Raw genomic sequence first — 27,296 nt, forward strand, 5'->3', positions numbered from 1 at the left:
AATAACTTCCTTCTACAATGGGCCTACAATTCTGGGCTCTCTCCAGACATTGGTCCTGGATTCTCCAGAGTTAAAGGGCCACCACAAACACCTGAATACTTAAAACATTCTGTCATGCAGCCGTGTACATATCACTTGTACCTATGCAGCGCCGGTTCTGGAGCCTGTATCCGGGTCTACACGAGCGGCACTGGAAGGACCCCACAGTATTGACGCACTCCTGGCCGCCACAGGTCACAGGACTTTCACACTCGTTGATATCTGCAAAATATATCCATTGAAAAGCGGTCACATGTCACTGACAAGTCACCGAGTTATGAAGGAGCACGCTACTGGCAGATCAGTGTTAAAGTAGCAAGTTCTTACTAGCAATCCTAACATTAGTGCTTAATTTGTACCAGTGGTTGCCGTTGATGGACAGCGCCACTCAGTTTTGGGCACTGGGATTTATTTATTATCATCAGACTTTGACCCAGCGCTAGAGCGAAAAAGGCAGAAAAGAGAGAAAGAAGGGGAAGTAGACCAAAATACAGTGACAAAAAGAGGAATCAGGGACAAAAAAACAGAAATAGGGACTAAAGAGAATGGAATTGTAGGGGGGTTGGAAAAAAAGATCATAAGGTAGAATCAAAACTAAGCAGCCTCGGTATTCAGAACCACCACCTTTCGACTCCTAAGAATATCTGGAATGCCTTTTTGGTTTATAAACTTCTGGGCCAGTCCCTTCCTTTACTTGTGTTCATGCTCGATGCCAGCCTTACATTTCTGGTTCTGCTAAAAGTGAAGCCCAGTGTTAATCTCATTGCACTTATTTTATTTATTTAGCTTATAACCAGGGGTGAGCAAAGTTCCTCTGCATCGCTTGTGGAACAAAAAAATCAACAAAGGACATTTTTGAGTTAAAAGAAAACAGCAACAATTCAGACTTGGTGGGAGAAATATTTTCCCAAAAAAGTTGGACAATTATTTTACTAACATTTTTTGTTGAAGAATTTTCACCTGTAAACTTTGCCTGGTTTGCTAATTTGAATAATTTCAAAATGAAACTTGGTTCACAGCAGAAAACCTTACAGGTAAGCCATAATTTCTACATGACAACAAAATTCACAAAGTGGATGAGGTGTTCGCAGCAACATGCCTCCTCCGTTATATTTAATTTATTATGCAGGTACCTTGGTGTCGGGATAACTGTGTGACCTGTGCAGAGAGGTCAGACTCCTTTTATTTAGCCATCGTGAGAGACACCAATACTCTCACAAGAGCTGTTCTGCAATTCAAGAGATCACTCGTGAGCTCCCTCTAAGCCCTATACACTGCCTCCTTGGCACCAGTTATGACTATACTTTTAAATTATGAAAACCCCGATTTCAAAGGGATCGTAATCACATTTTGTGTGGTAATAACCACACCCATGCAATATCTCAGAGGTAAATTTCGGCAGGTGAAACCTGCCAAAACTACAGAGGGAAAAATGCTTGGTAAGTATCAGCACATGTGGACTTTGGTGTGGTAAGCACCAACCACTGCATGTAATTCCCACATTTTATGGGAAGTATTAGGAACATAAGGAAAATAAAAAAAATCTGCACCTGGTAAAAACGTCACCCTATCACAAGGCACACATAATAGGGGCCTAGGAAAGAGTTTTTTTAATGCCTGGTCATAATATATTCAGAAGAAAATCAGAAATCAGGGGCTTTTTTGTTATTAATAAAACTGTGTTGCTGGGCTGGAGAGAGCAGGCACAGGCTCCCAGTCTGCCAGGGAGCGCCCTGCCTGGGCGCTCCCAGCCAGTCCTAACGCTGCTCTGAGCAGAGTCAGGATTGGCAGCAGGGTAGGCTGTGAGCCTGCGCCTGCCCGCAGTGACATGGGAAAGAGGAGTGGTGCAGTGGCAGAACAGGTAAATTTTTATGTTTAAGTAAATGTGTGCCCCTCTCACCCAACAACCCCGTGCGCCACACCTGCCCCGCCCCTTGTGAGCGCAGCGAGCCGTGACTGGACTACACAATATAAAACGTGACACTATTTACAAAGAAGGTCATTATTCAAAATAAAGATAAATTAAAAATACAATACAACCTCTTCCTGGATCAGTTTAAATTGCATGTAAAAATTAGAAGATCCGTCAGTGTGACAAACCAACATGAATTTCAGAGTGTGGCCTGAGAAAGTCAAGCAGACGTTCTTCCTCATTCGTAAAATCTGCTCTCAACAGCTGAAGAGAGTAGCTTTGGAGTCTTTGCTGCAGACCAGTCCCTTCCTCTGTGCTTGATAAATGAGCTTCAATGACGTACAAAGAACTGATATTCCGGGTCACATAATTAAGAACTGCTGGTTCCAGGCCAGTCAGCCACTCATGGTTTGTGTAGCACTTACAAGCACAGGGGGGCTCAACTAAATTCAAATGCATCTTGCTTGTTGTACAGTCGTCTCATTTGATAAGCAGTCATCCCTTAAGATGCACTTTGTCTCAGAATCCATAGTCGTGGCATCCCATAATGTTCAGAGTGAATATGTATTCACTCTGAATACAAGGTTCAACCCATTAGAAGCTGTGGCGTCATCTCTTGAGGTGGATACAGAAACAGGGAATCAGCAGAAAGCACAAACCTGTGTTGGGTGAGAGGACGGAAAATGCTCCTGGCCTCTTCTTTGTCAAGAGTGGCCCCTTGCAAGTCAACGATTGCCTTTCTTGCGCTTGTTCAAATCAGTGCGGCAACCAAAAAAGAGCACCTAGCAGCTCATTGAGAGTATGCTCACCCAAACTAGACATGAAACAATATGGCTACAACGTCCCGTGGAGGAAAGGTGAGAGGACTGAGCATTGCACGGAACGCTGAAACAGCCAACCTCAAGCCAATCACTGTGTAACCATGGTAACCCTACTCTTGTAGCTATACACAAGGAAGGCCCATATACTGCAGTTCCTGGTTGCCACATGTGCATAACAATCATGTTACGCATGCACTTCTTACACTCAGAGGGGTCCAGGGCATGAGAGGTTGCAGAGAATGACCACAGAGGACCCATAAGGAGCTTGCCTAACCTGCAGTTGAAAAAGTGTGTCCCTCTTAACTAAGGATCAGAAGCCACCAAACACTAATGGTACCATTGCCTTGATATGAACAGAGTAGTCACCTATTATGAAAAAGGTTCACCTAGCACAGCGTTTCTCAAAAAATCATGTACACTGCTGGGGGAGCAGCAAAGTCGCATCACAGAGGAGCCTTTACACGGGGTATTTTGATATGAGATTAGTGCTTTTGGGGTTAGCTAAATGACTTAGATAAAGGAAGCTATCCCAGGGTAGTCAGAAATGCTGAATTTAGGTATAAGGTGGTACTTGCCTACAGCACCAATGACTTTGAACGCTAAAGCTTAATTTCCAAAAATATGGATTTTTGGGGTTATCTTGTGAGAGTTCTGCGCCTACTCCTGCAACTCCCCAATGAAAGGGGTGCTTGCGAATTTAAAACCTCTGGTCATTTGGTAAGGTAAGAATAGGTAGGCAGATTCTGGACTGATGGAGGACTTTTGTTCGGAGGAGAATCATAAACAAAGCAGACTGCAGTACCTACACTCATACTTGGCACTTTTCTTTCAAACCTGCTCTTCATCAGGTACTATTGTGCCACTGCTGGTCATATTCGAGGGTCAACAAGGAACTATGAACTGGTAACATTTATTCTTCTCATGCAATAAAGTGGGATGGGTACAAAGTTGGATTTAGGTAATACATATAATTCACAACTTTACCACACATATGTTTTTACCATGCATACCTTTACAACGAAATTGCAAGTATCTATGTATGTGGGTAATGATGTTTTTAGGGTTTAGGGCGGGGAAGGGTATTTGAGTGGCAAATATATTTTTAGGGATTAGGGTGGGTAAGGGTAGTTGGACAGTATGGATATTTTTAGGATTCAGGGTAAGCAACAGTGTTTGGGTAGTGTGTTTTTAGGATTTAGGGTGGGCAAGGGCATTTAGGTGGTAACAGTGTTTTCATGGATTGGGGTGGGTAAGAGTATTTGGGTGGTACAGGTATTTTTAGGGCTTAGGGTGGGTAAGAGTAGTTGGGTGGTATAGGTATTTTAGGGTGGGTAAGGGCATTAGCAGAGTATAGGTATTTTTAGGGTTTAGGGTGGGTGAGGGTATTTGGGTGGTATAGGTATTTTTTAGAGTTAAGATGGCATTTGCGTGGTACACGTATTTTTATGGTTTAGTGTGGGTAATGACATTTGGGCAGTATAGGTATTTGTAGGATTTAAGTTGGGTAAGAGCATTTGTGTGGTATAAGTATTTTTAGGGTTTAGGGTGGGTAAAGGCATTTGGGTGGTAAGGGTGTTTTTAGGGTTTAGGGTGGGTAAGGGCATTTGGGTGGTAAGGGTATTTTTAGGGTTTAGGATAGGTAAGGGCATTTGGGTTGTAAGGTATGTTTAGGGTGGGTAAGGGATTTGGGTTGTAAGAGAGTTTTTAGGGTTTAGGGTGGGTAAAGGTATTTGGGTGGGAAGGGTGTTTTAGGGTTTAGGGTGGGTAAGTGTATTTGGGTGGGAGGGGCATTTTCTGGTTTAGGGTGGATAAGGGCATTTGAGTTTTAAAGGTATTTTTAGGGTTTTGGGGAGGGTAAGGGTACTAGGGTGGTAAGGGTGTTTTATGGTGAGTAAAGGTATTTTCATTGTAAGGGTGGGTTTAGGATAAGGGTATTTGGGTGATAAGGGTATTTTTAGGGTTTAGGGGTTAGTAAGGGCACTTGGATGTCAGAGTGTTTTAGGGTTGAGAGTGGGTAAGGGTATTTGGGTGGTAAGGGTGTTTTTAGGGTTTAGGGGTGGATGAGTTTGGGGGTTAGCAGTCAATCAGGGAATGGATACAAACACACACATATATAAATATATTAAAAATAGAGGTTTTACTTACTTGATATATGCTTACAATTTTATTGTAAAGGCATACATGGTAAAGATATGCGCGGTAAAGGCAATGCATGGTAAAGGCATTGCATGGTAATGGACATGTGGTAAAGACGTGCGTTGTAATGACATTTGTGGTAAAGTCATAAGCCCATTACCTATCTACATTTCAATTATAATGTGCATTCAGTAGAAATGTTGCTGTCCTTGGCTAACCTGAACACATGGCACAATCCTGCTATAGAACATATGGAAAAAGAAGAACCCCCACTGGCGGAGTGTGCATCCAAAGGATATTGGCCAAATCTGTGTACGTTTGTCCATAGACTGTGTAAACTGACCAATATAAAACCAACAAAACAATTCCTTGTTCATTAGTTTCGCCCAAAGCTCAAATAACATGGCTTATTATTTTTGTGAGTCATTTACATGCTTAGTTTTTGGAGGAAAGAGGTAGGGCTTAGGCCATGGCTGTTTCCACATAATTGACATAGCAATGGATCTGGCTCTGGCTGCCTGCTTTTTGGCTTTGTCAAGGACTGTTTAGTTTTGTCATTGTTTTTGCAACAATTTATTGTTAGTGGAGCTGCTGAGCCATAGCCAATATTACAAAAACATTGACTAGAAGCCAAAGTAATGTATGGGCACAAAAAAGAACGTTTCAGTAGTGCCTGGCACTGAAAGAAATTACTTTGTGTGTGGATATGTTCCTTATGAAACAACAGAATGTAGTCACAAACAGTAAAGTTAGCAGTTATTAAAGTGGGCTGACCCAATAGCCCATGCTGTTTGCAACACAGAAAAATGTGAATGGCACACTATCAGACCAACCTGGATGAAGAGGGCTGGCTGAAAGCTTCTGTAGGAAAGATAGAATTTCTATATATCCACACGAGGGCGCTCTTGCTCCATTTACGTTTTTAATCTGCGAGAAACTGGTCCAAAATTGTGAATGACACTGGTTGTGTGAATATAATTTTGATTTGCGCACTTGTTGTCCCGTGGTGGTACTTCGATTTCAGTAGGTTTCCGTGCTCTGTTAGAAAATGGGCAGTCGGCGGTTGAGGGGGGCGTAATCTGCTGTTCAACGTCGTTAATTATTGTGCAAAGTCTTGCGTTTTTTCTTTCAAAGATTGCAATGCTGCATTGCCGAGGTTTTATGTTCCTATGGTCATATTCCAGGAGTGCCCCAAGTGTACAGTGAGCATGTGCTCCTTCGAGGCGCCCGCTCTCAACGTACGTGGAGCCGCCGGTACGTATGAGACGCTGAAGGCATATATGGAAACATTTAAAACACTAAACAGGGAGATTCTGAAAAAGATCGTGGGACTTTATTTGACCCACTGAAGTACATTGAAGCAAAGGCAACTTTAGGCGGGAGACTGCTAAAATGAAAAATTGAGAGTCCCCCGCCTGAATCAGGTATCCTGGCATTTGTGTTTTTTAAAAAACATAGGCCCATATTTATACTTTTTGACGCAAAACTGCGCCAACGTAGTTTTGCGTCAAAAAAATTAGCGCCGGCTAACGCCATTCTGAAGCGCCATGCGGGCGCCGTATTTATTGAATGACGTTAGCCGGCGTTAGCCGGCGTTAGCCACCGGCGCCGTCTGGTGTGCGTTAAAAAAAACGACGTACACCAGGCTGCGCCGGCGTAGGGGAAAATGGAGCTTGGGCGTCAAGAAATGGGACAAGTCAGGTTGAGGCAATTTTTTCGCCTCAACCCGATTTTCGCCGTTTTTTACGACTCCCAACCCCCATAGAAATGACTCCTGTCTTAGCAAAGACAGGAGTCATGCCCCCTTGCCCAATGGCCATGCCCAGGGGACTTATGTCCCCTGGGCATGGTCATTGGGCATAGTGGCATGTAGGGGGGCACAAATCAGGCCCCCCTATGCCACAAAAAAAAAAAAAAAAAATACTTACCTGAACTTACCTTAATGTCCCTGGGATGGGTCCCTCCAGCCTTGGGTGTCCTCCTGGGGTGGGCAAGGGTGACAGGGGGTGTCCCTGGGGGCATGGGAGGGCACCTCTGGGCTCCTTCAGAGCCCACAGGTCCCTTAACGCCTGCCTTTTGCAGGCGCTAAAAAACGGCGCAAAAAATGAGACTAACTCCATGGACTTTGGCGCTAGACGCGTCTAACGCCAAAGTATAAATATGGAGTTAGTTTTGCGTCGAAATTGCGTCAAAAAAAACGACGCAATTCCGGTGCAAACGGAGTATAAATATGCCCCATATTTTATTGCATTTTAAAAGATTAGACCTGTTTAAAGCTTTACAGGAATTGCAACATGGAGCATGTAAAGCAGTTGCTAAATGTATCATCACAAACTTTTGAACCAAGACAAATATGTATAACTCACATGGTCAAGAGGAAATAACTCAGTGTGTGGAATGTATGGTCGAAGGGGCCTGGAGGGCACACATCTTCCTGGGTGCCATTTCTAAATTCCAGCAAGAAAGGCATCTTCCAAGTGAGAGGGTTAAATTCATTCTATGTCTGACAGTCAGAAAAGAGACCCGTTTGTGAGGCAGCTTCCCTTATTTAACTAGTTCACAACTTCTGTTTTGAAAAATTGTAGAGCTTTATTTTCGGTACAGGAAGAATATATTTTCCTTTGAGAAGACCAGTAATTTTATACTGCCAGAGACCCCCTGGAAGTAAAGACTTTTGCCATCAAAATGGTTGTCTAGCAATTTCACTGCCTCCTCCAAGCAGAGCAGGTTCGGTGTTTTTATACTCGGTTTTACTGTGTGCAGGGTTGCACCTGGAAGTGCCATAGTTGAGAGAGAGACATGACCCACAACCGTCAACTCGCCCACATTTAGCTGATGCCACCTTCTTGTTACTTTTATTTACCTACTTGACAAACAAAAGGTCTCCTCCGAATTTAATGGGTTCACACGTTTTTCAAACCTATATCACCCTCAAAAAAGTGTTTGTACTCTTTTCACATTGATGGGATCACCCTCTTAAATGCCTGACTTCACCTGCATTTTTGAGTCGAGGTTGACAGGTCTGGCGGGCACAGACTCAGCACATCCCATGGCTGCCCCCTCCAGCACAATATGGGGAGCAGACAGGGCTCCCCAGAAACGCTTCAATAACCCCATCCCCAAACCGCCTTCTCCACTACCCCAAGAGTACCTCCACCTGCGCCCTCCTGCATATATTTACCATCTGCACAGAGCAAGTGGTAAATATTAGTGGTAAATTTGAGTATTAAGATCCCCAAAATTGGGAAAAACCTGTACAAAAGGACCATGTAATTTCCATTCTGGAGAGTTTAACTCGTGTTCTGTGTTAACTCCCAGCGAAATAGCATCCAGAATCATTAATCGTGGTTCCAGTGTCACTCCATGGAATTAACGGGGACTTTAAATAGCGGCTCAGATGGATGTCTAGAGCACAAGCAGCAGAGGACACTATGGGGGTCATTCTGACCCCGGCGGGCGGCGGTTGCAACCCGCCTGGAGGGAACCGCCATTTGGCCACCTGCGGTCAAAAGACCGCTGGGGCCATTCCAACTTTCCCGCTGGGCCGGCAGGCGCTACCTAAGGTAGCGCCAGCCGGCCCAGCGGGAGAGAGGCCTGCAACACTGAAGCCAGCTCCATTCGGAGCCGGCGGTGTTGTAGGTGTGCGACGGGTGCAGTTGCACCCGTCGCGCTTTTCACTGTCTGCTAGGCAGACAGTGAAAAGCAGGCTGGGGCCCTGTTAGGGGGCCCCTGCACTGCCCATGCCATTGGCATGGGCATTGCAGGGGCCCCTAGGGCCCCCCAGGGGCCCCAGGACACCCGTTCCCGCCATCCTGTTCCTGGCGGTAAAAACCGCCAGAAACAGGCTGGCGGGAAGGGGGTCAGAATCCCCATGGCGGCGCTGCTTGCAGCGCCGTCAATGGCGGATTCGCCCAGCCGGGGGAAATCCGGCGGGAAACCGCCGGACCCGTTTTTCTGACCGCGGCTTTACCGCCGCGGTCAGAATGGGCAAGGAAGCACCGCCAGCCTGTTGGCGGTGCTTCCGTCACCCGCGGCCCTGGCGGTCTATGACCGCCAGGGTCGGAAAAAGGGCCTATATGGCTCCATTGTGCGTGAAGGTGAGCAAATGTCACTTGACCTACTGTAACCATCAACCCCTACATCAACCCTGTTTCTTTGCACGTTTTATTCTTTCTGAGTTGCCCCGGTAATGATCTCTGTGTACAAATGAATCTTAAACAACTAAATGAACTCTAACTGTCAAGTACACGCAGTGTCTGGGTCTGATTTACAGTTGGGTGGTGATAAGAAATCCTGTGATTTTCTAGAGAAAGTGCCAAATGAATTGGAGAATCCACTGTCAAAACTTCTTTCTCGTTACTATTTTGGTGTTAGAAGAAATCCTACCAGTGCATTCTCCTCTGCATTAGGAATTTTCCCCAGAAAATCAGAATATTTTCCATCACCAACCAGCTGTACATCAGACCTGTTAGCATTCAAGTTTGACGATGATACTGAACCTTTATCTAGGGCTACAGATATGTGATGAGAGTACTGTAATGATTAATTTGTGTTAAAAAATAAAAAAACATATGCAGGGAGCCCAAGTTCACTTATGGAGCCTGTAACAGGCACTGCCGAACGCTAGAACATCCGAATTTCGGGGCTTTCTAGTGTTGACTCCTCATCATGTCTCTTGTTATCAATGTAGGAAGCTGGGTTCTGTTTGCAGTACCAACCCCGCAACCCACACACATACTTTTTCCCTGTTTTTTGAAGCAACTTTGACTGATGTGTACTGGATTCCTGTTAACCAGGTCCGCAGTGTTCCTTCCCCCAAACAAGACACCCAGGGCTACATGTACGTAGCATTTTGCACGTCACAAACGGCGAATCAGGCCGTTTGTGATGCGCAAAATGCACTTTGGGATGTGCAGACCCATTTTTGAGATTCTGTAAACTATTTACCGAAACGCAAAAAGGGTTTGTGTGTCGCAATTAGGAAGGGGTGTTCCCTTCCTAATTGCGAGTCGCAATCCCATGTATGATTGTTTTGTGAGCACAAATGCGGTCGCAAAACAATCGCAGTTAGCACCAGTTTCAAACTGGTACTAACCCATTCGCAAATGAGAAGGGGTCCCCATGGAACCCATTCCCCTTTGTGAATGGCACTAAAAACATTTTTCCTATGGACCACTCCCTGCTCTGAAAAAATGAAACGAAAACGGACACAAAGGGAGGAGTGGACAAGAAGCCAGCTGAACCCAAGAACCGTAGAGCACAATGGGCTTGGTGCCAGCCCTGCTAGCTTGCCCGCTGCACCCAACCATCGAGGAGCAATTGACCTGTCCTGCTACTGCAGCCTCCAAAGCACTTGGAGACCTGCCAGTGCTTTGCAAATCACCAAGAAGAGCTCCCTAGGAGTAGAGTAGCTGCTTCCCTGCATCTGCAGGCACCCAAGAAAGAACTGTGAGGACAGGGACTGCCAAAAACCACATCTGGACATCACCACTGCATCTGAGCTGCCTAGCCCAAGCTGAAGTTGGCCAACGGTGTCAGCGTGGTCCCTAGGTCCCCCAAAGACAAAGCCCACCCAAGCTTGCCCTCTGTGGACTTCCTGATGGAGTCTGCAGACTGATACTGCAGACCCCCTTTCACCGCGACCGCCTCTAATGACGGAGACCAAACGGTCCAATGCACCTGTGCACCCGGATGCCACGGGCCCAGGAGAAGAGGACCACTGTTGTCCCTACATCCCCCGGGTTTGTGAGAGCTGAACCCACCTGTTGGGTCTGCTGGACTGGTTCCTCAGTGTACGCCTGCAGCCTGTTGCTGTGGGCCCCCTCACAGCGACTGCCTGTGGTGATGGTAAACTCTACAGTCCAAACCACCTCTGCATCCGACCATGGAGAACGGTACCACTGAAGTCCCAACGTCCTGAGCACTGCAAGACTTGAACCCCCTTAGTGGTTTGCCTGGATCGGACTTTCAGTCCGCCCCTTCAGCAACTATGTGACCGGACTGATCCCCATAGACCTACACGGGGCACCTGACGCTGAACTGTACCACTACACCCTGCCATCCCTGTGCCACCTGAGATAACCTGTTGGTGTGGCCTTGGACCTTGCCCCATACTTACTGCAAGTCCAGGAGATTGGCCCTATAAGTCGCTGTACTATACCTGTATACAGTGCGTGTTCTTCCTTCATAGGATAACATTACTGCATCTGAAACTTTTGCAAACTCTAAAAATTCAGAACTCGAAAAGTACTCACCGGACTCCAGTGATCTTGGTATCAAAGTTTAAATAAAAGTATGTGTTATTTTTATTAATTGGTTTCAAATTTCTTTATTGAGTGTGTGTCTCACTTACTGTACTAGCAGTACCCTCGGATATGGCTAAATGTTTGACGACACTACCCAAAAAGAAGGCATTTTGGATGCAATTTGTGCCTCTGTTATACCTCTGGGAATTGCTTGGACTCCTTGTACTGTGTACCTTGTTTCGTTTTGGTCCACTATATAAAGAGCCAGTTCCTGCAATCACCACTACACTTCCTGTCTCGTCATCCCACACATGAAGGTTCTGTTTCATCCTTTTCACCTTTTGTTACTGTTTCTGTATCCTTATCTTCCTCCATCGTTCCCCCTTTTTTGCATCTCATTCTAGCTGTTCAAAGTTTAATGAAGAAAACCAAGTCCCTGAGCCCACAAAAGGATGCCTTTGCTTAGCACTTGCAACCACCAGCATAAACACTTGCCGTTACTGCCTTGCACTTACATATGTGAGCACTAGGATTCATGGGCACTCCTCTCAAAATAGGTGGTGTTTCTTGCCCATTGTGCTCATTGTATTTATGTTACTTTTTATAGCATCACTAAGGGTATCAGGTCCGCAGATCTTTTCATGTATGTCCTACCTGTAGACCTTTTGGTGTCAGGGTAACAGCAATTATGGGTGAGGAATTTACTGAGCCAAATATGGATTTGCCATACTTGCAACAGAATTCACTATGTGCTGCAAACTGGAAGATTTCAACAATAAGATATTCAAATGCATACTAAGTTTTCAAAAGAGTACCATGCATGATGCCTCACAGTGGTAAACTCTTAGCCAGTTTTAACCGCCTACCTTTCAGCTGCCCCTTGCTGTTCTTAGGTGTTACAATGGTGCTAATGAGATAAAACCGTTTGCCCAAAATACAGTCATGTGCGCCAGAATAACAAAATAGTACTGTCACAAAATGTCCCACATTATGCTGTGAAAATGCCTTTTGGAACTTTAGTGAACCCGGCTTCATATTTTGGTCCTGCACTGCTGCAAAATTCCAATGAATCTGTCTATATCTTGCATACCCTTTATGTTATCTACTCTCTATGCTGAATTGACCCTTTAGTAATTGTTCTTTAAAAGTTCGAATTTCTTTGTTCTTTATTCCTTTGTTATCTTATGCAGGCCTTGCTCACTAGAGCCCCCACTCTCCTCTGACACACTGTGTGATCATAGCCAGCTCTCTTACAAGTATTTTTCTCCTTTTGTCCCTGCTGTCACACGTCCCTGACAAACTATGAACAATAGTATCCATATTTACAGATAGAGTTTTCCGGTCTATGTTAGAGAACTTTGAATATGAGCCTGCTTTTCATGTAGTGGTTCTTCTTCACCTTTTATGATTTACCTATACACATTATTACAAAGCCCATACCAGGCTACATCATCTCAGTATTTCACAATAACAATAAATTACTTAATTTGTCATACAGCCTGACCTCACTTACCTCCCCAGATCTTAAGCAACGGCAAGGGCTATCTTTGAGGGCCATCTGCAATTTTAAGACCCTCACTATGAATCTAAAGCTTTATAAAGGAAAACAGTAGGCAATCTCAAAAGAGATTGAAAACAAACCCTCCTCTCTAAAGTCTTCACTCTAATAATAATGGCAAAATGTTGCTTTTGCAACCAAACCTCAAAAGGACAAGAACCAGCAGAAAAATCCTTTAACACACAGGCCACAAAGTTGTAGAACAACCCATTTTACACACTGTATATATCAAGATGTTTCTACATTTATTCCACATGCCACGATTCTGAAATATTTGTTAATGACTTCTCTTTGGGTTTTTAGAACTTCACAAATTGAATTTAATGACGAGCCACACAATAATGATGTTAAAATAATTCAAATTTATAGGCAAGAGGAAAAAGCTGAAAGATTAACTGAATTACACGATAAAAAAGACATTTAGCAATTTTCTGAAAACCAAACTCTACTTAAACGTTGTTTGCACAAGGAAGGGAACTGCAGGAGGTCACAAGTAGGTTTACTACCTCGCTCTGTGTCGTCACACACAGTCATTCTGGGCTTTACTGTGAGATACTAATGCATTCTGGGAACTGTAGCCATGGTTTGCTTCCATTGAACATTTACACACCACATAGCAATTACTTGTAGTTGAAAATCCTGTTAATACAAACATGGCCTGTGAAGACATGGAGAGCATGACCATCCTAGTTACAAACCTAGAAAATGATGCAGTAAATAACCTGTTATATGTTTAAAATAAAATAACCTCTGGATAGGGGAGGTGAGCTTGGTGTAAGTTAATAATGAGTTTTATAGTTGATTGACTTGGGAGAACTGGGTGCTGCGTTGGGAGTACTCCTTCTATGATGGCACCTATATAGTACAATACAAGGTCACATATGAAGAGCAGTCTAGTGTTTTTCTATATAAATCAATGGGTGGACCTTTGGAGGCAGGAGACATATTGTTAGAAAGTCTGTAAAACACTTGCTAAACCCTTTAAAGTCAAACTCATATTGTCCCATGTACAAGGACAATGAGAACCCACACACCCAGTGGTCCCAGAGTTAATTATTTTTGCTTAATTAACACACATGCACACTTTTAGAGTTAGCCTATTTCAGATGTTAAAAACAATTTTCAATATCCCATGGGTAAAAAACCATACTATGCTTCTTACCAACACACTCTGCTTCTTGAATGTTGAGTCTAAACCCAGCGGGGCACACGCACCGGAAGCTGCCTGCTGTGTTTTCGCAGCGCCCAGACCCGCAGGGGCGTGGGCTTTGGCGGCATTCATCTATATCTACAGGAGGAAAATGGGAGCTCTTCAGTATTTTGTTTGCATTCATACCTTTTTCTCTACTGACTGTTTTTCTTGTAGACAGAGGACATAATTCAATTAGGACTCAATGGTGTTAACTCTTGATTCAAAACCACCATTTTGCAGTACATAAAGTAATACTCTAGTAGCACTACTCCTGTATTACAAATCACAATTCAAAAGTATATGGCTGAAGCTCTCCATGTCAGTCTCTCCAATCTTTGTTGCGTGGACATCGCCACACGCTCAGGTATCCAATTTTGTAGTAAATGTGGCGGGTCCAAGGGGAGTAATGGGAAAATGGGGAGTAATTATGAAAAAATGGATGTGGTTTATAGACAATTAAGGAGTGGTTTGGGAGGGACATGTTTACACAAAACAGTAAGACTATTGGAATTCACAAATCATCACCTGGACCCTTGTACGCTAACCTTGGAGGAAGGGGGTAGTGATTTGTCTAACAGGATTTTCTACTATTTTATCCTCTGCCTTGGCTAGATTGACCACAGGCAGTGTATCTTCATCACTCATGCGTGAACAGCACAAGAGACAATTGTGAAAGTACTAAACATGGCTAAATTGTGTAAACATTGCACATTAGTTGCCAAAGTAATGATTTGTACACTCTCCAGTCATAGTTGGCACTATCCTAAGTCAATTTAAGATAGCAGTCAGGTTTAGCATAATCGTTATTACGTAGTAATGGTGGGATGTTTAATAGGCCTTTGTGTTTGATTTGTAAGGCACTTTATCTACCTTGTGTTGGTGCTTATGCAACATATCTTCAAGTTTTCTCTTTCTTTGTTTCATTGAATTGAGGTAATTAATATAGGTAGAAGCAACAATCACAAAAAATGGGTGGGGTCATGGTCGTTTAGGGTCGGTATCTTTGATGTCACAGGACATTGTGGAAGCTAGGAAGCAAAGGGAGCGACCTGAAGCCGTGTCTCTGTCCACCTTGTGGAAGGCACAGCCTTAAGGGGGTGAGGAGTGCAAAGACCTCTGCTTCAGTCGGTAAACTTCAATTTAAAAGTGGAAGTTAAATGTGGTGAATAATGTGTGATTTTAAGTGGAAAGAGGTGGGTATTGTAAAATATGTGTGTGAGGGATGTTCAGATGTGCTCATGTAGAGATTGTGTTGACAAAAAGCCATCAAATGGTTTATTGATGCCGAGATTCCAGCCAGTGCCTTTGCATTTACACAGATTGTGCAATAGATGTCCAAGAAGGAGAAAAAGTCTGTGTAATATTTTGTCTTTTGACCCTGTGAGGGCTTCCTGAAGTCTCTTTTCCCAGTAAGCCCTCTGCCCCTCACATACTTGTGATGACACTCAAACTCTTTCTCCCAGCCTCCCGCCTCCCTCATCTTTCCCTCCCGCCTTTAAAGTCCCTCCGTGACATCTCTCTCCATGATGGCTCTCTGCAGCCCACTGTCTGCCTTTGAGACTCTATGCCACCCCTCTTCTCATCCTGGGAGAAGAGTGAATGCAGATTTCAAGTAAAGGTTTTTTGCTGGAATAGAGACAGCCTTCCTCCGTGACTTGTACCGTGTGTACTGTGATTCAATGTTTCTTTTGTAGTGTAAATAACAACAGACCAATAAAGCATCCTTGCAGTAAGTGTGCAATTACACTACAAGGACACGAACGAGCAAACCTGCCCAATCAATTCAACTGCAAATGTATGTAAATGTCATAAATCTGACTCACGGAATATGGCCAAAGGCAGCAAATTGCATTCTTTTGTAAAGCATGTTCCCACACTGGAAATATTCTGTTTGTTCAGTGCATGCCATAAGTCTAGACAATATTCTATATCTATTTTCACATTATGAACCCCATATAACTATTATCTGAAACTTTTTAACGGAATTGAAGATGGAGGAACGTTTCCATTAGCTGTGCTACTTGGTATTCTGTGCTTTTTCAGCGATTAAGTGAAGGGCACATAAATCTTTTTAGCCCCGATTTGTGATGTGTCGAATAACATATTTCCCTTTACTTGACAGAGGCGATTTTTTTAATGCATGCCAAGTACCTTCTTTGTGTGCCTTTCTTTTAGGGCATTTCGATGACTATACACAACTTTACATCTTATTTATTAAGTAACACATTACATTTTTATTATTTTCCATACATGTTAAAGTTTGTGCTTTCTCCATGCTTACATTTAAGTTTTCGTTGCGGGCAAACATTTGTCTACAATATTTTACATAACTCAGTGTAATGTGCTAGTCATTTGACTGAAAACCTGGCTTTTCGAATAAACACCTGCAGCAAGCGCCTGGATACCCACACAGGCGACAAGCTGTGCAATACAAGTAACACCTGATTGAGTGGTTCATTTGGATTGGGCTACCTCACATGGGGGATGTGAGCACCGTGCAATGCTACAGTGGCGTAAGCTATCTCACTTGCAAATCATGATGTTTCTTTCTATAATTTTGCATCGTCACCTTGCATGCTATCTTAAAAAACACTTCCTCTGTATTCCTAAAACCCTGCAGGAAAGATTGAACTTGCCTTAGAACTATTGATTGTTCTCTCCCCTTCCTTCAGTTGAATGAGCTTCTCCTCCATCCTCTGAATGCCTACTTCTGAGTGTAGCCTGCTCTATTGCATGACTGTCAGCCTCACTCTCTATTACAGTATGGCCACACCTCACTTCATAGATCACAACCTCTGCTTCCTTGAACTATATTCCTACAACCTAACAGCACCTCATTTCATTTAGACCATCTATCTATCCATCCCACTAGCCATTTTTAGGAACTCACATAGGCCCATATTTATATTTTTTTTAGCGCGGTATTTGCGTCGTTTTTTGACGCAAAATCGGTGCAAACTTACAAAATACAATTGTATTTTGTAAGTTTGCGCCACTTTTGGGATTGCAACTAACTCTGATTAACTTAATCTATCACAAGGAAACTGGAGGAAATGCTAGCGAGTTTCAAGGATTGTAGATCAGAGCTTGAAGCTGCCAGGGTGAATGGGCCCTATTTCTTACAGTTATACTGAAACAAGCACACTTGGACCAGCAAAATGCATTACCATGACCGTGCTATGTGCAAAGTGGAAGGGATCAGAACATATTAAGAAGGTTGTTATAAAATTACAAGTATCTTTTTTGAACCAATTCAATTTGATCTTTGCCCCGTCCAAAATTCCAAGCCTCTGGATCCGTGAGAACTGGGCGGAGATCCCAGCTTTAGGGGCTAGTGCGTTGCAGTGGCCCTCAGCTTTACAAGGCCAGTAAGCATGAAAACATTTCTGGTTCTCATTCACACTGGAGGAGTGGACTGAGGGTGGACATTTTATCTCCATTTGCATCTACTGCCAAGGCACGATCCTCACTGGCAGCAGCCCATCACAAAGGGCGGTGCTGACCTGCTGACGCTAAGGACAGGAACTGACTCACCCCTGAACCACAGCGAAGTCACTGGCTGTCCTCAATGTACGGGGTTGTACAATTTTAGTAAACAAATGTTCTTGTCTGAAGGCCAAGAGCTGGGGTCGTTTCAGGTACGAGCAATGAAAGATGTGCTTTTGTCTTCTCTCACTACTTTTTCATCAATGTCTTGTCACCTAGAGAAGATACTTGTCATCTATTGTGTATTAAGCATCACTGGTCAAGCTGCATATGCATTACTATAAAGGGGTGCCCGTGGGACAGATCTTAGCTAAAGATTGAGTGTTTGTCAGTAATCCACTTCTCTTTCTTATTTGGCCTGGCATCCTTGCTGTGATTGACTGTGAAACAAGGCATGTCTGAAGTCGGTTGAGATGAATGGAACAGTAATTGAGATTACCATGGCGTAAACTAATTCACGTCTACTCTGTGAACTAGGGACTTCTTCTATTGTAAAGATATGAGCGAGACAGGTTATAAATAGAGACACCTTTTTTCTCTTGGGATTCAGGCACTTTCTCTTTTTTGGTACAGTGAACATTAAGTAGAACAATACAGAGCAATCCAATAAATCAAATCTAAACCTCAGCCAATTAACTACATGCTGTGCTTGAAATCACCCAGGGCAAAAATGTTCAACCGAATCCCACATCCCAGGAGGCTGCAACTAGAGTGGGGCGTGTTTGAGTCACAGCGACCCATTATATCCTATGCAGCACCTTAGCCTGCAGCCTACTCGGGAAGTGGTAAAGGGGAAGAAAGCCATAAGAGGAACAATGGTCCTGAACATTTCACAATCAGAAAGGCTTAGCCACAGTCCTTACACTGAAGAATCCAAAGATGTTTATCTGTTTTAGGAGCTGAAATTAGTTTGTGGAGAATGTATTGTCAATGCAAAATTCATCCAATTTAGAAAACGTTTACAAATGTAATTCAAATTAATATTTGTACATTTACAATCAATTTAACAAATATTAATGACAATGCCTATACATAAATTGTAAACATGTTCTAGCTAGTATACATTTAAAATAGTTTATAAATATATTTCTTAAGCTCATATTTATAAAATAATAAGCAAATATTTCAATACATAAAACACATTTTAAATATGAAATCCAATTATAGCAGAAATGCAATTATTTTAAACATATATTCTTTTAAATAAAAAACCCTAGAAGAATTTAATAAAAGAAACAGAATTAAATAATAATAATAGCTAACTCCAATCTAAATAGTGTAAAAAATAACAAATAATAATAGCACAAGAGGTAAAATATAGCATTCCATCTTCAGCCCAACAAATGTTAGTAAACATACAGACATTACAGGAGTTGGGTCAGATTTACCATTCTATCTCCAGTCTAATAAACATTGGGGAAAGTGTAAACATTGAGGGACTGAGATTTACTTTGTCTACTCAAATATTACAAACCTTAGGGAAAGCAAACATTGGGAACAGTAAAATATATTATTCTAACTCCAGTCTAAAAAACAGTGGGGAAAGTGTAAACATTGCAAGATGTAAATGTATCACTGTAAGTACAACCCATTAAAAATTGGGGAAAACACATACATTGCGAAGGTCACATTTAATATTCTATCTCCGAATTAAAAAACAGTGAATAAAGTGCATACATGGGAGGGTGAGAGTTACTATTGTAATTCCAGTGCAACTAACATTGGAGAAAATGGATACATGGCAGATTAAGGGCCTGATTATGTCATTGGCGGTCCCACCACGAGACCGCCAATGCCACAGTAAGAATGCCACCTCCATGTTGATGGCATCCCCCCTTTTGTATTACAATGTTCCCGCCGAGCTGACCAAAGGGAACATTGTAAAGCGACATTCCAGCTGAGCTGACCGGCGGGAACAGTGCTATGGTATTGGTCTCAGCTCCCTAAGGCAGCCGAGGCCAAACCCATAGCAGAACAGCGGCATCCGAATGTGCACTGTCTGCAAAACAAAAGGCGCATTCCGATGGTGCTGGGCAGGTGGCCCATGCACTGTGCATTGCCCATGCCATGGCAGTGCAGCGGCCCCCTTGTGGCTCTCGGCACTGGATTTCTGCCAGCCTTCCCTTGGGTGGGGTGACTGCCATGGAATGGCTGGCGGAAAGCTGAGTTGTAGTCAGTATGGCAGTGCTGAGTTCAGTGCCGCAGTGGCTGAGCACAACTCAGACCGCCGTCAGCCGGTCGGGAACAATGTTCCTGGCAGTGACAGCAGTCTCTAGGAGGTGCTGCACGCAAAGCTGTAATGTAGCAGTGGGACCACCAGGAGCACAGCGGTCCCACCGCCACTGCGACTGCGTCAGTCCCACCGCCACCGCAAGTGTGGCAGTCTACCGACCGCCACACTCATAATGAGGCCCTAAGTCTCATAGTTCCAGTTAAGCAGACATTGATGAAAGTGAATACAATGGGGAGAGAAGAATGCATTTATTGGGGAGTGAGTGGTTAGAGAGGTTTACAAATCTAAACCAAGTCCAACAAACATTGGGGAAAGTGCATACATTGGGGGAGGCATATTTAATATTGCAATTACAATTTAAGAAACACTGGGGAAAGTACATAATTTGCTAAGAGTTACATTTAGTGTCCTAACATGAAACCAGAACACTTTTGACAAAGTACATACACTGGAGAGGTCACCTTACTATTCTAGCTCTAGTGTAGCAAACAATGAAAAAAGTGTGCATGTTTGGGAGTCACAACCACTGAATCCATATGATGTGATTGGCCATTAAAAAATATAAAATATTATAACAATGGAAATAACTTCTAAATTGTAAAACAATGTCAAATATTTAATGTAACCAAAATGTGACTTAAAACTATTTTAAATATTTCAACTAAAAACAAACACACACCTACAAAACTCTCTCTATAACATAGAATAAATGTTATTGTTTTAAATTTGAAGAAATCTTATATATATATATATATATATATATATATATATAAATATATATGTTTATATATATATATATACATACACATATATATTCTACAATTGCAAAATATTTAAAAAAAAGAAAAAAGATCACCTAAACCTATATTACACCCCACAATCTCTAAAACATATGTTGTACAAATTGTGTTAAGAAATACTTAAAAATGTAAATAGTAATTCAAATATAATGAAATAATTGCAAAATTAATACTTTAATCAGGTAACCTAAACTTATAAATATTTTCATTTTAAAAATCCCTCCCAATCACCCAATAAGCCGCACAGGCCAGATTTATATTTGAATGAATATTGTCCAGCAAAAATTTATATTTAAACATGTAACTGACAGGGGGTGCAAGAGAGCCCATGGCAAGAGTGCTGCACCTTAATGTAGCTCTGACAGTCTGGTGCAAAATCAGATAATTATCTAGCCTAAAGTACTTGTGCAGAGGGATGGAACATAACAACCCCATATTGAGGCCCTGCAGTACATCAGGGTGGACATAACGGCCTGCATGCGCTGCCCACGTGGGCCGCGAGGAGGCTGCGCCGCATGGCAACTTGGCACCAAACAAGCACTGACAGTATTGCGACCTGGAATTCTCAGAGGCACAGCAGCTCTGTGAGTACGTGGAGCCTGCTTGGTTGCTGCCAGGGCACTGGGGGAGAATCTGTATGCTGACTGGTGAAGGACGGAGCAGTGCATGGGCCACATGGAGATTGGCCCAGGCTGAGCTGTGGGATGATCGTTCTTCACACACACAAAGAGACTACACGGAAGGGGACCATCTTAAGGCCGTCTTCAGCTCTATTGACATAGGGGAGTGCTACACACCTTCAGTCGATCAGGAGCCCTGGGACAAACATAAAGTATGAACTCAGCATTTCACTGCACGCCCGCGAGGTCCTGAGGCGAGGGGACAATTAGACAGTTTCTATGTCCCTGAGGCCTGGCCCCGGCACAAATGGGCCGCCTGTTGGTGAAGAGCGTCAAGCTTTCAACTGGTGCACATATTGCAGTGGAGTACACATGGGGCACAAACAAACAGGCTGCTGCACTTACTGGAGGCAGCGGTCCCCAGCATTCCTCCAGATCCCCTGTGGGGAGCCACGCCTCTCTTATAGACCACTGAGGACTGGCTCTGGATCGGCTTTCCAGGACGCCCATGACTAGGCAGCGGGCAGGCTCACAGACTTTTAACCAGCATATGGTGCTTACTAGATGTCGGCCCGAAGGCCTGATTGAGTGGCCTGTAACTCTCTAGGACGAACACTGCTGTGGGCGCAGGGGCCCAGTGGGGCAATTTAGATGCACCTGGTGACACAGTGCCTATTGAAGCCACAGTGGGCAAGCTTGACCTAATTACCCACATCTAGACTACGCAGGTGGAACTTTGCTGATGGGCCTGACTTCATGAGCCTAGAGACAATTTATAGTGGTTAAAGGGAGTACCTGTCACCCCATGTGAAAACTGAGTGGAACAGTTGTTTATGCTTTGCTGCTGAGACGGATTGGACATGAATGAAAATGTGCTTAGAAGTCAACTAGTGACCTCAACATCTGTGCATGCGGGGGAGGGGACTGAGCCAAGTGGTCGTCTTCAAAGACATTTGTGATGCAATAGGGCCCTAGCTCAGTGGCCTTGCAGTGGTGCACTCTTGCAGCTCAGGTGTGCTAACTGTATCAGTAATCGTTGGGGGGCCATAGAAGCTGCACATTGCTGAAAAGTTAGGGAAGGTGGACAGAAGTCAGACAGGCCTTAACTTTGAGACTAAACATTCCACTAAACTGGCACAAGATGCCACATCGGATCATGACAAGGCCTCGGGCTCCAAGAGTGTGACTACATTGGACTCTACACTGCTGGTGATGCAAAACAGCTTAAAATCTATTGATGGGAAAATCAATAGCCTAAACCTACACATGGATCACATATCCAACAAGCTGGATAAACAACCAGTGGGAATCACAGCGGAGGACCAGAGCATCTCAACAACCGAAGATGACCTGCAATCCGCCACTACGAAATGCCTCAATTTGGAAAATGTTTTGATGGTTATCCAAGCAAAAAATCAAGGACCTGGAGGCACACTCAGGTCGAAACAACCTGCTAATCAGTGGAGCCCATGAGTCCATCAACATTGAAAAGATCGAAACCTATGTGGAAATTATGTTGACCGCAGTGTTTGGTGCTGAAAATCTGTCTCACCTACTGATTCCAGAAAGAGTGCATCGCTCGGTCATGACACGGCCACCGCTTGGTGTGCCTTCATACTCAATTACAGCAAAAATCTTAAATTATCGCAACAGAAATGAGGGGCTTAAGGTGGCACATGATAAACAAGACATCAGCAGGGAAGTCAGGCCACATTCAGGGCTGGAAAAATCTAATCCTTATGGCAAGTCATATTTGATCAGGTCGAGCTATTTTTAGGACTTACTCGCCCCTTCTGGTGAGTTCCGTAAAGAACAGGTGTTCTGTTCAGTCAGAAAGTAGAGGAGCAATAAAAGACTCCTTTAAATCTTGTTCTTGTAGGTCACATTTTCTCTGTGCTCACAGACAGAGGTCAGAAGTCAATTTGTCTTACAATTAATTTTTCTTCCGACTGTACAGTTTCAGGACCTTGTAAGGAGAATTGTGTGACCTGCTGTGTAGTGTGTAAAATAAAATGATATAGGGTGTCAGGTTGCTCCTAAGGCACAACATTTAAATGACTAAGTCAACTGTACAAACATTTCAAAATATACGTCAGTAGTTGTGAAAGCCTATTTTGTATTTCTGTGTGATGAAAAAATATTTTAATTGGATGAAAACAAATCAGAATACTTTATGTGCTGATGAGCCATGGATATGTTTTCTGAAACCTAATTTTCACAGATTGTTAATACACTATATAGTTTTATCAGTAAAGCTGCAAATTAGTGGAAAGGTTTTTTGTAATTTCTTGGAAAATTACAGTGGGTAGATGACAATATGCCACCACATCATTTTTTAGTAATATGTTTATTAAAAGTGAGTGCTTAAACAATCTGAGAAATACTCCTGTCCTGATGGCAATGCTGTTAGTAAACTAAAAGCGAGTCAAGGGTCATTAGTCTACTTAATTAAAAAATATGTGTTTTTGTATTGTAGAAATGCTGAGCTCACATGTTTGATGGTGCAATCATATGTAAGAATGAAGAAAAAGGCAACTCTGTAAACTATTTGCCTAGGATCACACAATTTGAGACCCGTTTCTGGGTCATGTACAGTACTGCAGGTCCAGCAACATTTTTATGATTTTTTGAGGCCTGGCATTTTATAGAGACTTCATGGTGGCGGTCCAAGCGGCACGCCAGGAGTTCATGCCTGTTAAGAAACAGTTTCAAAATGGGAACATTCCTTGCGCCATGCTCTATCTGGCGCAACTTCATATTGATTACAAGAGAAAGCAAATAATTTTTACAACTCCCAAGACAGTCAAGGATTACATCAAGTCACTTTCCTCACAGAAACATGATCAGCTCACGGATGGCACTGACGAAAACGAAACTTCATACGATGACTGCACTTGAAGTGCTCTGATAATAAATGGATTGCACTATAGAAGCGGAGGAGAAGACACATGCGCCCTCTGTGCGGGTGGTAGTTCAGCTGCCCTACTTGATTGGGTTTGCGTGATGGCATGCTCCAGACCAGACCGACCACCTCCGTTCATCTGGAGGGGAACTGGAGCCTGGAGTCACCTCAATGGGGAGCATCCCACATGGGTTTGACAAGTAGAACTGCACTAGTCATGTTCATTTTGATTATTCAATTATTTTATTTTCATATTCTAGTGTTTGTGAATATCGTTAGCAGGTTACGATTGCTGAAGGGAGGGGGGTGGTAAACAGCTAGAGTGTACAAGTCACCCATACTACCTGTCAACCTATACAGCACACGATTGCCCAGCAGACCCTGCATATACATATTATGCATAAAGTTTTACAATGGCCAAATCAGTGGGCAAAGTAAATCCAGGTAACCTGGAATATATGAGAGCTAAATAATCCCAGCAAAACTCGTTTAGTCCTCAATCTCTTAGTCCGCCATGACATTCAGATTGCGCTTCTGCAGGAGACGCATCTGTCGCTCTCCAGAGGCATGACAGTGGGCTATTGATGGACAGCATACTGTCTAGCACTGTCTTACTCCTCTTATGCTAGAGGGGTCTTACTATTAGTAAAACACTGGGTCCCCTTCACAATTACACACTCCTTGGTGGACGACCAGAGTTGGTTGGCAATTGCACAGGGGGTTCTCTATGGCACTCACATCACACTGGTTAATACATACAACCCTTATATGACAATCCTGACTTCTTCAATTCCACAAGAAAACATACACACACTGCCACCGTCCACTATATTATGGGGTGGACATTTGAACAAGTACTTAGATCCGACATTAGACAGATCTGCCGTGATGGACTGGCATGGCAAACAATCTGAAAATATCATATGAGAGGGGCTGGAGGAGTATGTCCTAGTTGAAACCTGGTGGGTATGCCACCCTCTGCAAAGGAAGGGCACATTTGTGTCATCAGTGCATAGGGATGTGGTCCAGATGGATTGTTGGTTGATATCTAAAGAGATCTGCCCGTGGGTAGAAGAGATTAAACACATGCCAAACCACTTTCAGACCACTCACCAGTATTGTTGCGTATAGCACTGCCTACCATCATTCCTGCCCCATGTACATGGAGGTTTCATACAATGGTACTGCTTGATGCTGTGTTCAAAGAAGAATTCGTGTGGCAATTATTGAGTACTTTGATAAAAATGTTGGGTCTGTTGCGGGGAAAGATACCATCTGGGAGTCATTCAAGGTTACTATTAGCGGTATCTGTATGAGCACTCAAGTGGGTTTGTTAAAAACGATATGTTCTCAATTACACAAAACAGAAACCAAACTGCACTCCCTTGAGCGCGAATACAAGGTTGGCCCAGTCAGGCTACCCTGGGGCTATCTGTGAGCACCTGACAGAATTCAATGACCTTGCGGCACCAGAGTCACAGTTTCTGTCCAAGCGGCATGTGGCATGTGCATACGGAGGGGATGGGGTTGGTGGCCTGTACGTAGCCTCACTGGAAAACTGAGAGCACCAAGGGATGCAGAACATATAGCTAAGATAGCTGATGCAGGTGCAAATGTGCACTATGACCCTCCCGCTATCCACACCATATTTAAGCACTTCTACACCGGCCTTTACAGCACCTGTACCTAGAGGTTGTAGCACTGGTGTGGTTGTCCCCGGCCAGCGGTAATATCTCATGCAATGCATCACAGTTGAAGATGTTAGAGAAGCGAAATGGGCACTTCTGAATGGCAAAGCACCAGGGCTAAAAGGCCTGACAGGAAAGTTGTATAAGGAGTTTGGTGAGCTTTTTGCACACCATCATCATGCAATGCATGGAGAGGCCTATCAGAAACAGCTACTACCCCCCTCTTTGCAGGAGGCCTTAATAGTGACACCGGTGAAACCGGATAAAACACCAGAACTTTGAGCCCTACTGGCCTCTATCTTTAATAAATATTCATATGAAAATTCTGGCTAAAATCCTGGCAACGCGGCTTCAACCACTGCTCCCTAAGCTGGTTCTACCAGGCCAGTCTGGCTTTATGCCATCCAGATCCACTGCACACAACCTGCATACTAAATTTGCCTTATTGCACCAGCAGGACCCTCCCCTACAGGCAGAGGCAATCTTATTAGACACCACTAAGGCCTTAAATTCTATAGCATGTTTTATAGCATGGGCTATTCTGTGGCCTGTATGGGCATGCCGGGAGCATTCCTCTGCTGGATATGCCTTTTATATACAGATCTGGTAGCCCGGGTGAATGTCAATGGACATACATCTGGCGGTTTTCCCATAGGCAGCGGCACGCAACAGGGCTGACCCCTGGCACCTTTGCTGTTTGCTTTAAAATTGGAACTCCTGGCTTGTGTTATCCAACAACAATATGCAGTATCTGCCTTGCAGTTTGGGTTGTGGCCTCTGAGTATCTCTCTCTATGCAGATGATATAGTGCTACATATCTGATCCCCTTGTGCACCTATCCCTCGTGATCCGAGAATACATTAAATTTGCGTACTACTCTGAATTATGTATTAACTGGTCAAAATCTGTTATATTTCCTCTCACATCTGACACTCACCAGTGCTTGCTTGAATTTCCACTAATGTAAGTCACAGATCCTGTTAAACATTTTGTAGTGTGGATACATAAAGACCCCAAACAGGTGGTCAGATCTAACTATGGCAGAACCATCTCAATTCTGGAGGATCAAGTGTCTAGATGGAAGAGGCTGCTGTTGTTACTGGCGGATAGAATAGCAGTCCTTAAAATGGTGATGTTACCTAAATTCCTATACCTGTTTGTAAACATATCCATTGTCCTGCCAGCGTATTTCTTCTGAAAATTGCAGACACTCTTGATCATGATGGTCTGGGCTGGTAAACATCCAAGAATTAGTTGGGACATACTTACCATGCCGTACGATAGTGGGGGGGCCGGGGGGGAGTTTCAATGCCCCTAACTTTTACCTGTATTATCTCTACACCCAGACACATTTTGCCCATTTTTGGTACATAGCACATGACTATATGTCACACATTGCAGTGGAGCAGGATGATGCTCATCCCGTGAAGCTTTCTGCTAACACACAGCCAAAAGGGGAACCCACGCACTGAGATTAACACAGTACATATCACTTCCACAGCTTGTCAGAGACTCGAAGGACTAGCGGGGAAACTTCCATTATACACACTAGCATTACCATTAGTACCCACCCTGCAATTTTGGTAACCCAGGAAGGTAAAACGCTCCAAATACTTACCTGTGTCAGCCTAAAAACTGTGGGGGATGCTTATCTCAAGGAACTC

The 27,296-nt window shown here is 43.6% G+C and overlaps 1 protein-coding gene across 4 annotated transcripts in view; it reads right to left on the reverse strand.

Moving 5' to 3' along the window:
- Positions 1–27,296, reverse strand: part of LTBP4 (latent transforming growth factor beta binding protein 4) — a 922,370-nt gene that overhangs the window by 130,158 nt on the left and 764,916 nt on the right. For all 4 annotated transcript variants that reach the window (XM_069207205.1, XM_069207206.1, XM_069207204.1 and 1 more), the window contains 2 exons: positions 13,874–13,999; positions 142–261 (listed from right to left, as the gene is read on the reverse strand). In XM_069207205.1, the coding sequence (XP_069063306.1) occupies positions 142–261; positions 13,874–13,999 (246 nt within the window). The remainder of the gene's footprint in view (positions 1–141; positions 262–13,873; positions 14,000–27,296) is intronic.

This window comes from Pleurodeles waltl, chromosome 9, assembly GCF_031143425.1.
Source record: "Pleurodeles waltl isolate 20211129_DDA chromosome 9, aPleWal1.hap1.20221129, whole genome shotgun sequence".
NCBI lineage: Eukaryota > Metazoa > Chordata > Amphibia > Caudata > Salamandridae > Pleurodeles > Pleurodeles waltl.